The following is a 15,016-nucleotide window of genomic DNA, read 5'->3' as shown; positions in this document are numbered from 1 at the left end:
GAAAAGTAGGCCAAAGGCTAGGTAGTTGGGAATTAAAAAGTGCAGTGGTAAGGGACTTGAAGGAGAGTTGTTTCCAGGGGCGGATACGAAAAGAAGTGGGTTTAGGAGGGGGAAGGGGAATATGGGTAGAGAGTGATATAAGGAAATGGTGGGAGATTACCTTATCAGTGATGGTTACAGAGGGGATAGTGAGGCCACATGAGATGATAAGATGGAAGGGGTGGCCGTGTATTTGGGTAGGGGAGTTGACACAAAGGGAGAGATTAAGTGAGGAGAGGAGGGCAGTGAACTCCGAGGAGAGGGAGCAAGATGAGTTGAGATGGAGGTTGAAATCACCGAGGATGAGAAGTCGCTCAATGCAGAGGCAGAGGGAGGAAAGCAGAGAAGATATCTCATTGAGAAAATTGGTGTGGTATTTGAGTGGGCAGAACAGAATAAGGATTTTAAAAGAGAGACGTGAGGGGTGGAACAAGGTGAGATGCTCAAAGGAGGAGAGGTTGCCGGAGGAGTGTGGAGAGAGACCAAGGTGTGATTTAGATATAAGGGCTACACCACCACCCCGGCGGTTTGGACATGGAATATGGTGGAACGCATAGCCAGGTGGGGAAGCTTCATCAAGGGGAAAGGTGTCATCACCCCTCAACCATGTCTCTGTCAATGCCATGATGTCAGTTTGATCGTCCACAATAAGGTCATGGATGACAAAGCACTTATTTACAAGTGAACGTACATTTTGAAGGGAAATGCAGAGAAGGGCAATGATACCTAATTTACTGGCAAAGTCCAGAGGGGCAGAGCAGGGAGGAGGTTGGTGAGATTAGCTCGCAGAAAGCGCCTAGAGTGGGGAGAGAGTAAGATGGGGCAATTTGGGTTGCTGCTAGTTAGGAGGCAGCAACGAGTGCCTCGGTGGGCCTTTCGAAGGATGCCAAGAGAGGCACAGAGGGAAGCTGTGGAATTATTTAGGAGAGAGTCAAACCTTGAGCGGCAGGAGAATAGGAAGGATGGTGAGTAGTGGAGAATAGGGGTTAGTGAGGGTAGCGTATATGACGGTGGAGAAAGAAAAGGAGGTATGAAGGCTGGGGGAGGGTAATGAAGAAAGAGAAAAAAGGGAGAGATAGAAGTGATGGAACTTGGGTCCGGAGTGGCAGCCAAAACACACACGCTTATCAACATGGCAAATTAAGGTTCAAAGACATGATTAAATGATAGATTATGAAGCATTTTAGTTTGAACTGGCACTCTCCTGCCTGTGACAGTTTGAACCGGCACTTTCTGTCCTGTGACAGTTTGAACTGGCTTTGATTTGGGTCTGGGGCGGTGGTGGAGATGTGGTTGCCTTCCCTTCCTCTTGTTTATGGGGGAGGGTGGGATGAGCTGGCCATTTGTTGTCCTATCCCTGAATTTCTTCTCAATGGTTTCCTCATAGTAGGGGTAATGGAGGGTGTTGTGGTTAGGTATCCCTCTATGCTCTAACCCAAGATTCTGTTATCAGGGAGACAAAAGGGGATGGTGCTTCAGCTTTCATTATCTTCTCAGTGGGATGGGATTGGGAATGTCATCTTATCTTCTTATAACCAGCCGTATGGTTCCTTTGACTGCTGTAGGCTTCAATTTTGGGATTTTCCATTCTCTGAAGTGGGTAGAGACAACACACATTCTTCAGCATGCTTCTGTAGGCATAGAGTGAGTGCCTGCGATGCTATCTCAAGTTGCTTTACAGGGGTCTCGGGGGGAGTCAAGTAAGAAGAACAGAATTTAGGAGAGTGACCAAAAGCTTAGTCAAAGAAGTATATTTTGAGGAGACTTGTGAAGTAGAGACAGGTGCTAAGGTGGAAGGCATAGAAAGAAATGTCCAGAGTACAAGGCTGAAGATACTACCAGGAGACCAAATTTGAAAGAGTGGATAGATGTGAATGCCGTGGGTCATTTTACTATGTTAACGGTTCCACATAAGTGCAAGTTAAAACTTTAAAAAATAGATCTTTCATTATATAGATTGTACAGAGAGATTGAGTAGCTGGATAGTCTAGAACTAGGGGTTCATAGTATCAGGATAAGAGGTCAGCCATTTAGGACTGAGATGAGGAGGAATTTCTTCACTCAGAGGGTTGTGAATCTTTGGAATGCTCTACCTGAGAGGGCTGTGGATGCTCAGTTGTTGAGTATATTCAAGGCTGAGAGCGATAGATTTTTGGACATGAAGGGAATCAAGGGATTTGAGAATAAGGTGGGAAAGTGGAGTTGAGGTAAAAGATCAGAACAGTGACACCCCCCACCCCCCGAAAAGTTGAGATGCTCATTTGAGAAGCCCAAGAGTAACTTAGCACTTGTACTATCTGCTATCTGCTGTTAATATTTAAAACTTTCTTTGTTATAATATTTTAAGAATAAGATTGTATAAGTATTATGAAGTAAATAATGTCTAGATGGGTTAAACTAAAGAAAATAATATGCTTGACATCTGTGTGGCTCCTAACACACTATGACATGTAAATGCAGCAATAAACTGTTGTCAACTTAATATAAATCTCTGAAATGTTGTTAGAATGAGACCACTACTTTTCATACAGGTGAGAAGATACCAGTCCTTCAAGCTTGGAGTTACATTTGAGAGTGAGTTTGTCTGTAACATCTCGAGAGGTATTCAGTACAGCTGGTCCTTCTTTGAACAAGATGGTTCGCTGGTCACACTGTCACAGGTTGATGTTAACAAACAGTTTATACTCATTCCAGGCTATTGGTTGGATTATGGAACCTATCTTGCAATTGCCAGGGTAAGAAATCAGTCTGACAACGTAATGTGCATGAGTTGCCACTACAAAAATGCTTCTAATTTAATAGCACTTGTTTCAAAGAGTTCGGAGTTAAAGGGGAAAGAATGGCATTGTTACTTGGTCCAGTTATGCAACATTTTGCATGAGCTGTTAGAAAAATACTGGAGGTACATCAGATTGCCGAGATCAAAACAATCCTATAGGATTTATAGTGAAGCACAAGAATCTGCCAAAAAAAAGCATTTTGTATTAAATTAAGATAATGACAGCCTAGAAGATAATAGGTGCTTGGATGGTTTTATAATTTTTTTTAAATTTACTAAATTTTCTTCTATTTTCAATCTTGATCATTTTAAAATATGGTAAATGTGCTTCAGATCAAATGTTCAGAGAGATAGGGAATATCTCTTTAGAGTCATAGAGTCATAGAGTTATACACCACAGAAAGAGGCCCTTCGGCCCATCGCGTCCGCGCCGGCCATCAAGCCCTGTCTAATCTAATCCCATTTTCCAGCATTTGGTCCGTAGCCTTGTATGCTATGGCATTTCAAGTGTTCATCCAAATGTTTCTTGAATGTTGTGAGGGTTCCTGCCTCTACCACCCTTTCAGGCAGTGAGTTCCAGATTCCAACCACCCTCTGGGTGAAAAAGTTTTTCCTCAAATCCCCTCTAAACCTCCTGCCCCTTACCTTGAATCTATGCTCCCTTGTTATTGACCCCTCTACTAAGGGGAAAAGTTCCTTTCTATCCACCCTATCTATGCCCCTCATAATTTTGTATACCTCAATCAGGTCCCCCCTCAGCCTTCTCTGCTCCAAGGAAAACAACCCCAACCTGTCCAGTCTTTCTTCATAGCTGAAGCGCTCCAGCCCAGGTAACATCCTGGTAAATCTCCTCTGCACCCTCTCCAAAGCAATCACATCCTTCCTATAGTGTGGCGACCAGAACTGCACACAGTACTCCAGCTGTGGCCTTACCAGCGTTTTGTACAGCTCCATCATAACCTCCCTGCTCTTATATTCTATGCCTCGGCTAATGAAGGCACGTATCCCATATGCCTTTTTAACCACCTTATCCACCTGTTCTGCTGCCTTCAGGGATCTATGTACATGCACACCAAGGTCCCTCTGATCCTCTGTCTTTCCTAGGGTCTTACCATTCATTGTGTATTCCCTTGCCTTGTTAGTCCATCCAAAATGCATCACCTCACACTTTTCAGGGTTAAATTCCATTTGCCACTGTTCTGCCCATCTGACCAACCCATCTATATCGTCCTGTAGCCTGAGGCTTCCCGCCTCGCTATTTACCACCCCACCAATTTTCGTGTCATCTGCGAACTTACTGATCATACCTTTTACATTCACATCCAAATCAGTAATGTAGACCACAAACAGCAAGGGACCCAGCACTGATCCCTGCGGTACCCCACTGGACACAGGCTTCCAGTCACAAAAACAACCTTCCACTCTTTGCTATATAGGGCTGATTAATTTTAATGGTTGGCAGATCACGGGGTTCAGGCCCACTATTTCCTGACCTGCACTTCCTGTTTAGAGTATCTGATCACAGAATCAGCCCTTATATCCCGCAGTTTCACGGAATATTTTTAATGTAGGCAGTCTGAGCATCAGGTAATCCTAGCAAAAGACAATTAACTGTAACTTCGAATAAATCAAGAGTTGTCTTCATGTCTTTCAGAAAAGTCTCTAAACACCAGACAAATTAATGATTTGAAATGCAGGAACTCTTGTTATCGTGGTGAATGTGCAAGCCATTTTGCACACACTTAGGGAAGAATATTAACTTGGAACACCAGGAGTACTCGGTGCTCCTCTTTGAATGGTGCCGTTGGATCTTAAACATCCACCTGAACCACCCCAGAACAGGCAGACAGGCCGTGGTTTAATGTCCCATCCGATGTACAGATCCTCAGACAGTGTGGCACTCCAGTACTGCACTGAAGTGTCAGCCTGGGTTATGTACTTAAGTCTAAGAATGGGGATGAATAATGATGACGAGACGAAGATAGAATTTAGTTTTAAGTTAATGTTTACTGGAATTATGACAGGACTGTTCAAATAGCCTGGAGGATTTCAAGGTATCTCTACAACTGTTGTTTTTCATACTTCTATTGCTCTGTTTGGCATTTATGTTACTACTTGGAAATGAGGGAAAAGGAACAGAGGAAGGAATTTATTTGGGAACCTTATCCATTTTAAAAATTATTTTGAATGAGTAGTAGTCTGTCGTGGAATTGCACAACATAAATAGTCTTAAATTACTTTCCTAATGCAGGTTCAAATCGTTGGCAGTGTGGTTTATAATAACTACACTGTAAGTGTTGAGGTCCTTACTACCCTACCAGTGAGTGTGATTTCAGGTGGGACACAGCTCTTCATAGCCTATAAGCATGCGTCCATCATTAGTTTGAATGGATCAGAATCATATGATCCGGACTATCCAGGCACTGCAAACCTAAGGTGAGTCATAATGGGAACTAGTTTCATGAAACAATCTAACTGAGATACAACAAAAACTTGCATTTACATAGCACCTTTAACAGAAAAGATCCCAAGACCCTTACTGGAGTGTGGGAAAATAAATAGGAATAGATAAGAGAACGTTCAGCAAGCCACAGGGGGAGAGGTCTGGAAGCATGACTGAAAGCTTGTCAAAAAGATGGATTTGGAGATGGATTTCATAAGTAGAGAGAGAAGAGGACAGAAGGAGGGTTTTAGGGGGTGGGGGGTTCCAGAGAGCATGTCCAAGCCGGTTGAAGGCCCCGACATTAATAGTGGGGAAAAGCGGGGAGGGCTGAACAGAGTTGGCGAATGAGGGGTGTGGAAGGGGATATAACGCTGGAGGAGGTTTCGATGGTAGAGTGGGGCTAATGGTGTGAAGGGATTTGAAGACAAGGACAAGGATTTCAATTTACTGTGTTGAAGGACTGCGAGCTAATGTAGGACAGTGAGGATGGGGGGACGGATAATGGGTGAGTGGGACCTGATCCAAGACAGAATACGGCAGCTGACTTTTAGACCATTTGGAGGGTGGAGAATGGGAGGTCCGTGTGAAGGATGTTGGAGAAATCAAGGCTCGAGATGACCATCAAATCAATAAGGGCTTCAGCTAAGGTAGTGGCTTAAGTAGACACTGTTGTGGAGCTTGAAGTAGGTGGTTTTAGTGATGGATAGGATGTGGCATTTTAAGGTTAGCTCTGGGTCAGGTAAGATGACAACATTTTTCATGGTTTGGTTCAGTCTGAGTAAGTGGATTATTTTGACTCAGGAGAGCTAAATCTGGTGATGAATCTAGGGCCATGTGGGTGATATGGGAGACAAGGAAGTGGTCAGAGATGGCCTTGCCAGCAGTCAAGAGCTCAGGAGCCAGGAGGCCATGAGAGATGACTAGGTCAAGGAGTAGACATGGGTATGGGTGGGGGGAATTTTGTGAAACTGAGTGAGGCTATGAAGGCAGTGATCTCTGAGGAGAGTAAGCTGGGGGAGTTTAGACGTAGGTTGAAGCCACCGAGGATGAATACTTGCTTGGTGCAAAGAATAAGGGAAGAGATATTGGGACCGATTCTGAGGGAGGTGGGACCTGTACTTCAACAGAGCTGGGACCAATATCCTCGAAGGAGGGGTTTGCTCGTGCTGTTGGGGAGGGTTTAAACTAATTTAGCAGGGGGATGGGCACCAGGATGTAGCATTAGAAAAGAGAAACAAAGTGCACAAAGGATTGGGAGAAACAGGTAGCACTAGAGTAAGAAATAGTATGGTATTAGGTGGGGTCAGACTAAGAGAGAATACAAGAAGGTCTAAGATAGGTTTACAGTGCATGTGTGTAAACGCACGAAGCATGGTATATAAGGTTGGTGAGCTGCAGGCGCAAATAGACACATGGGAATATGATGTTGTGACGATAACGGAGACCTGGCTCAAAAAAGGGCAGGATTGGGTACTAAATATTCCTGGATATAAGGTGTTCAGGAAAGATAGGGAAGGAAAGAAAGGAGGTGGGGTGGCAGTATTGATTAAGGAGAATATTAGAGTGCTGGAGAGAGAGGATGTCCTGGAGGGGTCAAGGATTTGGTTAGAGTTGAGAAACAATAAAGATGCCATTATACTACTAGGTGTATTCTATGGGCCACCAACTAGTAGGAAGGATATAGAGGAGCAAATTTGCAGGGAAATTACTGAGAGGTGCAAGAACTATAGAGTCGTGATAATGAGGGACTTCAACTATCCTAATATAAACTGGGATATTAATAGTGTAAATGGCAGAGGGGGAAGAATTTCTGAAGTGTGTTCAGGAGAACTTTCTTGATCAGTATGTTTCCGGCCCAACGTGGAAGGAAGCATTGCTTGATCTGGTTCTGGAGATTGAGGTGGGTCAAGTAGAGCAAGTGTCAGTAGGGGAACATTTAGGGACCAGTGACCACAGTATCATAAGGTTTAGACTAGCTATGGAAAAGGACAGGGAGCAATCTAGAGTAAAAATACTTAATTGGAGGATTGCCAATTTCAATGGGTTGAGAATGGATCTAGCCTGGGTAAATTGGAATCAAAGATCGATAGGCAAAACTGTACTTGAACAATGGGCTGCCTTGAAAGAGAAGATGGTTCGGGTACAGTCGAGGTATATTCCCAGCGTTTTCTGTTATTTCGGATTTCTAGCATCCGCAGTATTTTGCTATCGTAGTAGTGGTGAACGGTTGTTTTTCGGACTAGAGGAAGATATACAGTGGTGTTCCCCAGGGGTCAGTTCTAGGACCACTGCTTTTCTTGATATATATTAATGACTTGGATGTGGGTGTACAGGGCACAATTTCAAAATTTGCAGATGACACAAAACTTGGAAGTATAGTGAACAGTGAGGAGGATAGTGATAGACTTCAAGAAGACATAGACAGGCTGGTGGAATGGGCAGACACGTGGCAGATGAAATTTAACGCAGGAAAGTGTGAAGTGATACATTTTGGTAGGAAGAACGAGGAGAGGATACATAAACTAAATGGTACAAGCCTGAAGGGGGTGGTGGGGGGGAGGTGGCAGGGGACAGACATCAAAGTCTCCAGATCCAGTGTTAAATGTCATGTTCAGTGGAAAGAAATGCTAGTATTAGAATTTCTGACTCTTATTCAGGACAGTTATCAGTCCACATTCCAATCTTGATTGAAAGTTGAATTTGCTGGACTGTGCTACACCAGCTTTGCATTGTGTATGCAAAAGGGTATTTGGTGGGGTGACAGGGAGGGGGTGTTCAAAAGATGCAGGATTCAGATACAGTTCCTTGAACGTTTCAATCCCATTTTTAAAAAAGTAAACTGCGCAATAATAGCTTTTAAAATTTTACTTATTATTTTAGAAAAATTCTGAGTATAATTTTCTGAAGATTCTACTTTGTTACCTTACTGAATTGTACAAAATTAAAAAAGACACCTTAGCAATTGTTTTTTTCTATAGCAAGCCAAACTTACATAAATTTCAACAGTGTTACCCTTTTTCACGGCTGTCAGAACATGTAAAGAGAAACTTGAATCATTGTCAGGAAGAGGAAGGAAAATTTATTTAATATTTTAGCTTGAGGTGAAATTTCAAACTTTTATGGGTTTTAGTTCTTGCACTTTTTAAAATAAATTGTCTTTTCTCTCCCATCCTATCATCGAAGCATAGATGCACAGGAGGCTTTTCAGCCTCTCATGTATGTGCCAATCCTTTCCTAAAGTAATCCTAAACTAACCCCACTACCCTCCTTGCTTCCCATAGCACTGTAGCTTTGTCTGCTTCGAACATTTACACACTTTTCCTTCAAAGGGTACAATATTCTCTGCCTCAACTTCTCCTTATGGCAAAGCGTTCCATGTGCGAAGAACTCTCTGCATTGGGAACTTCCTAGCCTCTGTCCTGATTTTCTTAGTGATTGTTTTAAATTGATGCCTCCTCGCTACCGACTCCCAAACCAGAGAAAATAATCTTTTCCCATTCATCATATTGAAACCCTTCGCAATTTTAAAAACCTCTATTATTTTCTGTAGCTTTCTCTGCTGCAGTGGAAATAGTCACAGTGTCTCAAGTCTGCCCTCGTAACTATAGTTTCCAATCCCTGGTGTCATCCTGTTCAAGAGTACAAGAGGCCCCAGAGGCTCAGGTAGGCCTCAGTGCGGCATCGGCTGCGGGTGGAGGCGGAGCAGTGTGGCAGAGCGACTACAAGAGGCCCCAGAGGCTCAGGTAGGCCTCAGTGCGGCATCGGCAGCGGGTGGAGGCGGAGCAGCGTGGCAGAGCGACTACAAGAGGCCCCAGAGGCTCAGGCAGGCCTCAGTGCGGCATCGGCAGCGGGTGGAGGCGGAGCAGCGTGGCAGAGCGACTACAAGAGGCCCCAGAGGCTCAGGTAGGCCTCAGTGCGGCATCGGCAGCGGGTGGAGGCGGAGCAGCGTGGCAGAGCGACTACAAGAGGCCCCAGAGGCTCAGGTAGGCCTCAGTGTGGCATCGGCAGTGGGTGGAGGTGGAGCAGCGCGGCAGAGCGACTACAAGAGGCCCCAGAGGCTCAGGTAGCCCTCAGTGCGGCATCGGCAGCGGGTGGAGGCGGAGCAGCGCGGCAGAGCGACTACAAAAGGCCCCAGAGGCTCAGGTAGGCCTCAGTGCGGCATCGGCAGCGGGTGGAGGCGGAGCAGCGTGGCAGAGCGACTACAAGAGGCCCCAGAGGCTCAGGTAGGCCTCAGTGCGGCATCGGCAGCGGGTGGAGGCGGAGCAGCGCGGCAGAGCGACTACAAGAGGCCCCCTGAGGCTCAGGTAGGCCTCAGTGCGGCATCGGCAGCGGGTGGAGGCGGAGCAGCGTGGCAGAGCGACGACAAGAGGCCCCCTGAGGCTCAGGTAGGCCTCACCAATCTCCAATCTCAGGCAAGGAGAGAGGTAAAAAGTATTCAAGGTGTGACGTCACCACAAAACAGGTAGGTGATTGGTTGGAGTATTTCTCTCGTTTTAAAACTTTAAGTCTGTGGTTTATAGTTTTTAAGGTTGCTGTGGTGTACCAAGGCCTTTCTGGTGCAGAGTGACTGTTGGTAAACCATTTAACTGGTGTAACTAGAGGGATCGATTTAATTTAAATCCAATTAATTAAAGGGGATACTAGCATCTAAAATCGGGCAGAGGGTGTCCATAACTAACAATAAAAAATTTAATTAATTAAATAGAATGGAGCAGGTGATGTGTTACTGTTGCGAGATGTGGGAGCCGGTGAACCCCATTGAGGCTCACGGTGATTACGTCTGTGACAAGTGTCTGCTGCTACAGGAACTCCAGCTCCGTGTTGATGAGCTGGAGTCTGAACTTCAGACGCTGCGACACATCAGGGAGGGGAAGAAGTACCTGGACTCTGTGTATCAGGAGGTGGTCACACCTATGAAGTTAAGTAATTCAGATATAGCCCATGGTCAGGGACAGGACGGTGTGACTACGAGTGAGGCAGGTACAGGGATCCAGGAGGTAGAGCTGGAGGAGCCGCAGCCCTTGCTCTTGACCAACAGGTTCGAGGTTCTTACTCCCTCTGGGGACAGGAGCAGGGACTGCAGGGAGGATGAGCAACCTGGCCACAGCACCGTGGAATGGGGGGCCATTCAAGAGGGGGGAGTAAATAGAAATGTTGTAGTGGTAGGGGATAGTATTATTAGGGGGATAGATAGAGTTCTCTGCAGCCGAGAGCGAGAGTCCCGAAGGCTGTGTTGCCTACCCGGTGCCAGGGTTAAGGACATCTCCTCTGGGCTGGAAAGAAACTTGCAGTGGGAGGGGGTGGATCCAGTTGTCGTGGTCCATGTTGGTACAAACGACGTAGATAGGACTAGGAAGCCGGTTCTGTTAAAGGAGTATGAGCAGCTAGGGGTCAAATTAAAAAACAGAACCTCAAGGGTAATAATCTCTGGATTATTACCTGAGCCACGAGCGAATTTGGCTGGGACAAATAAAATTAGAGAGTTAAATGCGTGGCTCAAAGACTGGTGTGGGAGAAATGGGTTTTGCTTCCTGGGACACTGGCACCAGTACTGGGGCAGGAGGGAGCTGTTCCGTTGGGACGGGCTTCACTTGGCCAGTGCTGGGACTAGAGTCCTGGCGGATCATATAACTAGGGCTGTAGAGAGGGCTTTAAACTAACTAGTGGGGGGGAGGTTCCTAGAGAGCAAATAATAAAAATGACAACAGAGAAGGTCATAGACTTAGGTAGCAGTGGGGGAATTAAAAACCAGAGTGTGTCAGGAAGGGGCAGAAGGTATGGAGTAAAAGGTAAAGTAATAAAAAGGGCAAAAGCAGGAACTAAGTGTCACAAAACATCTGTGAAAGTTCTCTATCTGAATGCACGTAGCATTCATAACAAAATAGACGAGTTAATGGCACAAATAACTACATATGGGTATGATCTTGTGGCCATTACAGAAACATGGCTGCAGGGTGACAATGCCTGGGAATTAAACATACCAGGTTATTTAACGATCAGGAAGGACAGGCAGGAAGGAAGGGGAGGTGGGGTGGCTATGTTAATAAAGGAAGGAATCACTGTAATACAGAGAAATGATATTGGGTCAAAAGATCAGGATAATGAAACAGTTTGGGTGGAGGTAAGGAATAATAAGGGGAAAAAAACACTAGTGGGCGTAGTCTATAGGCCTCCGAACAGTTGCAACTCTGTTGGACGGAGTATCAATCAGGAAATAGTTGAGGCTTGTAATAAGGGAACATCTATAATTATGGGGGATTTTAACTATCATATTAATTGGACAAATCAAATTGGGCAGGGCTGCCTTGAGGATGAGTTCATTGAGTGTATTAGGAATGGGTTTCTTGAGCAGTATGTAACTGAACCGACCAGGGGGCAAGCAACCTTAGATCTGGTCCTGTGTAACGAGACAGGATTAATTAAAAATGTCCTAGTAAAGGGTCCCCTTGGAATGAGTGACCATAACATGGTTGAATTCCATATTCAATTAGAGGGTGAGAAGGTTGGATCTCAAACAAGCGTGCTAATCTTGAATAAAGGAAACTATGAAGGTATGAGAGCGGAATTGAGTAGAGTGGATTGGGAAAATAGATTAAAGGGTAAGACGATACATGATCAGTGGTGTACATTTAAGGAGTTATTTTACAACTTCCAAAAAAATATATTCCACTGAGAAGAAAAGGGTGTAAAAGAAAAGACAGCCATCCGTGGCTAAGTAAAGAAATTAAGGATAGTATTCGACTAAAAACAAGGGCATATAAGGTAGCCAAATCTAGTGGGAGGATAGAGGATTGGGAAAACTTTAAAAGACAGCAAAAAATAACAAAAAGATTGATTAAGAAAGGGAAGATAGATTATGAAAGTAAATTAGCAAAAAGTATAAAAACAGATAGTAAGAGTTTTTATAGTTATATAAAAAGAAAAAGGGTGGCTAAAGTAAATGTTGGTCCCTTAGAGGATGAGACTGGGAAATTAATGGTGGGAAATATGGAGATGGCAAAAACACTGAATGAATATTTTGTATCAGTCTTTACAGTAGAAGACACTAAGAATATCCCAACACTGGACAAACAGGGGGCTATAGGGGGGGAGGAGCTAAACACGATCAAAATCACTAAGGAAGTGGTACTCGGTAAAATAATGGGACTCAAGGCAGATAAATCACCTGGACCTGATGGCTTACATCCTAGGGTCTTGAGGGAAGTGGCAGTAGGGATTGTGGATGCATTGGTAATAATTTTCCAAAACTCCCTGGAATCAGCAAAGGTCCCGGCAGATTGGAAAACTGCTAATGTAACGCCCTTATTTAAAAAGGGCAGTAGACAGAAGGCTGGAAACTATAGACCGGTTAGCCTAACATCTGTGGTAGGTAAAATATTGGAGTCCATTATTAAGGAGACAGTAACAGGACATTTGGATAATCATAATTTAATAGGACAAAGTCAGCATGGTTTTATGAAGGGGAAGTCATGTTTGACAAATTTGCTGGAGTTCTTTGAGGAAGTAACATATAGGGTGGATAAAGGGGAACCAGTGGACGTAGTGTATTTAGACTTCCAAAAGGCATTTGACAAGGTGCCACACAAAAGATTATTGCTTAAGATAAAAAATCACGGGATTGGGGGTAATATTCTGGCATGGATAGAGGATTGGCTATCTCACAGAAGGCAGAGAGTTGGGATAAATGGTTCATTCTCGGACTGGCAATCAGTAACTAGTGGTGTTCCACAGGGGTCAGTGCTGGGTCCCCAACTCTACAATCTATATTAACGATTTGGAGGAGGGGACCGAGTGTAACATATCAAAGTTTGCAGATGATACTAAGGTGGGAGGGAAAGTAGTGAGTGAGGAGGACATAAAAAACCTGCAAGGGGACATAGACAGGCTAAGTAAGTGGGCAGAGATTTGGCAGATGGAATACAATACTGGAAAGTGTGAGGTTATGCACTTTGGCAGGAAAAATCGTAGAGCAAGTTATTATCTTAATGGCAAGAAACTGGAATGTACTGAAGTACAAAGGGATCTGGGGGTCCTGGTGCACGAAACTCAAAAGGTTAGTATGCAGGTGCAGCAAGTGATTAAGAAGGCCAATGGAATGTTGGCTTTCATTGCTAGGGGGATAGAATATAAAAATAGGGAGGTATTGCTTCAGTTGTACAAGGTATTGGTGAGACCGCACCTGGAATACTGCATAGAGTTTTGGTGTCCATACTTAAGAAAGGACATACTTGCTCTCGAGTCAGTACAAAGAAGGTTCACTCGGTTAATCCCGGGGATGAGGGGATGGACATATGAGGAGAGGTTGAGTAGATTGGGACTCTACTCATTGGAGTTCAGAAGAATGAGAGGCGATCTTATTGAAACATATAAGATTGTGAAGGGGTTGGATCGGGTGGATGCGGGGAGGATGTTCCCGATGATGGGTGAAACTAGAACTAGGGGGCATAGTCTTAGAATAAGGGGCTGCTCTTTCAAAACTGAGATGAGGAGGAACTACTTCACTCAGAGGGTGGTAGGTCCATGGAATATGCTGCCCCAAAAAGCTGTAGAAGCTATATCATTACATAAATTTAAAACAGAAATAGACAGTTTCCTAGAAGTAAAGGGAATTAAGGGTTATGGGGAACGGGCAGGAATTTGGACATGAGTCTGGGTTCGGATCGGTCATGGCCCTGTGGGTAGCGGAGCGGGCCCAGGGGCCATGTAGCCTGATCCTGCTCCTATTTCATGTGTCTAATTCTGTTAGATTCAGGAGATGGTTCAGTGATAGTAGATTGGCTGTTAGGATCAGATCAGCCATGATCTTATTGAATGGCGGAGCAGGCTCGAGGGGCCGATTGGCCTACTCCTGCTCCTATTTTTTATGTTCTTATGTTCTTAATCCTTGCTGTTTGGTCACAATGGCATTAATGTATTTTCTATGTGGGATGCCCCAAACTGCATATTGTACTCTAACTGCAGCTTAACAAATACATCATTACCTCTTTGCTGTTGTATTCTGTGACCTTATTTATAAAGACCAAAATGCCTTTATGAATACTGCCACCTACCTCCAGTTTCCTTCTCTATCTCTCCTAAAAATGTAATTATAAGTTCCCAGTTCTGTCTAAACCCAAGTCATGGCTCTGTTTTCACTACTATATTGTAGCCCCCATATTAACTTGTTTTAAATGATCTGTGCATTCACATTCACACCATTCAATCCTAACTCCAATTTCTTAGTATGTTGACCTTTACTTTCTACCGCCTCGACAACAGTGGGCCAGATTTTCAGTGTGCCGTGAGGCGGGCTTTTAGGCATGCGGGGGGCAAGAATCCCGAATTCGAGGGTCCCAACACCATCCCGCCCAAAACCCGCCTCCACGTAAGTTTCAAAGGAGGCGGGCACCCGCCCTGCACTGGGACCCGCCAACCCGAGGCGGGAAGGGATTAGTGCCAATTAACTGCCTGTTAACAGGTAGTTAACAGGCAGTTTTTAGCCTAATCCCTATTTTGAGGGGTGTCGTGTGGGATTTCCGACGGCTCCAAACCACGCCAGGTTAGAGCAGGTGGGCTGTCGGGTTGAAGGACTTGGAGGGGTCGCGATGTCGGTGTTCAGGTGAGTGATGGGTGCATGAGTGCAAAGGTAAGTGTGTTTGGTGTGTTTAAAGTGTGTAAAGAAGTTTAAATTACCTGCACTTACCTTAACAGCCTTTCTTCCTCTAGGCGTCGGGAGTCCATCATTCAGCCGGCACTGAAAGCTGAATGGCTGCGAT

General features: G+C 44.7%; 1 protein-coding gene across 1 annotated transcript in view; it reads left to right on the top strand.

Moving 5' to 3' along the window:
* Positions 1 to 15,016, top strand: part of pkd1l1 (polycystin 1 like 1, transient receptor potential channel interacting) — a 412,439-nt gene that overhangs the window by 171,231 nt on the left and 226,192 nt on the right. The window contains exons 18-19 of the mRNA XM_085989354.1: positions 2,571 to 2,774; positions 5,070 to 5,254. Coding sequence (XP_085845480.1) covers positions 2,571 to 2,774; positions 5,070 to 5,254 — 389 coding nt within the window. The remainder of the gene's footprint in view (positions 1 to 2,570; positions 2,775 to 5,069; positions 5,255 to 15,016) is intronic.

This window comes from Somniosus microcephalus, chromosome 5, assembly GCF_052327205.1.
Source record: "Somniosus microcephalus isolate GS21.2 chromosome 5, FLI_Smic_1.0, whole genome shotgun sequence".
NCBI classification, from domain to species: domain Eukaryota; kingdom Metazoa; phylum Chordata; class Chondrichthyes; order Squaliformes; family Somniosidae; genus Somniosus; species Somniosus microcephalus.
Note: the sequence above shows the minus strand (reverse complement) of the source record. Positions and strands in the feature narration are given on the sequence as shown.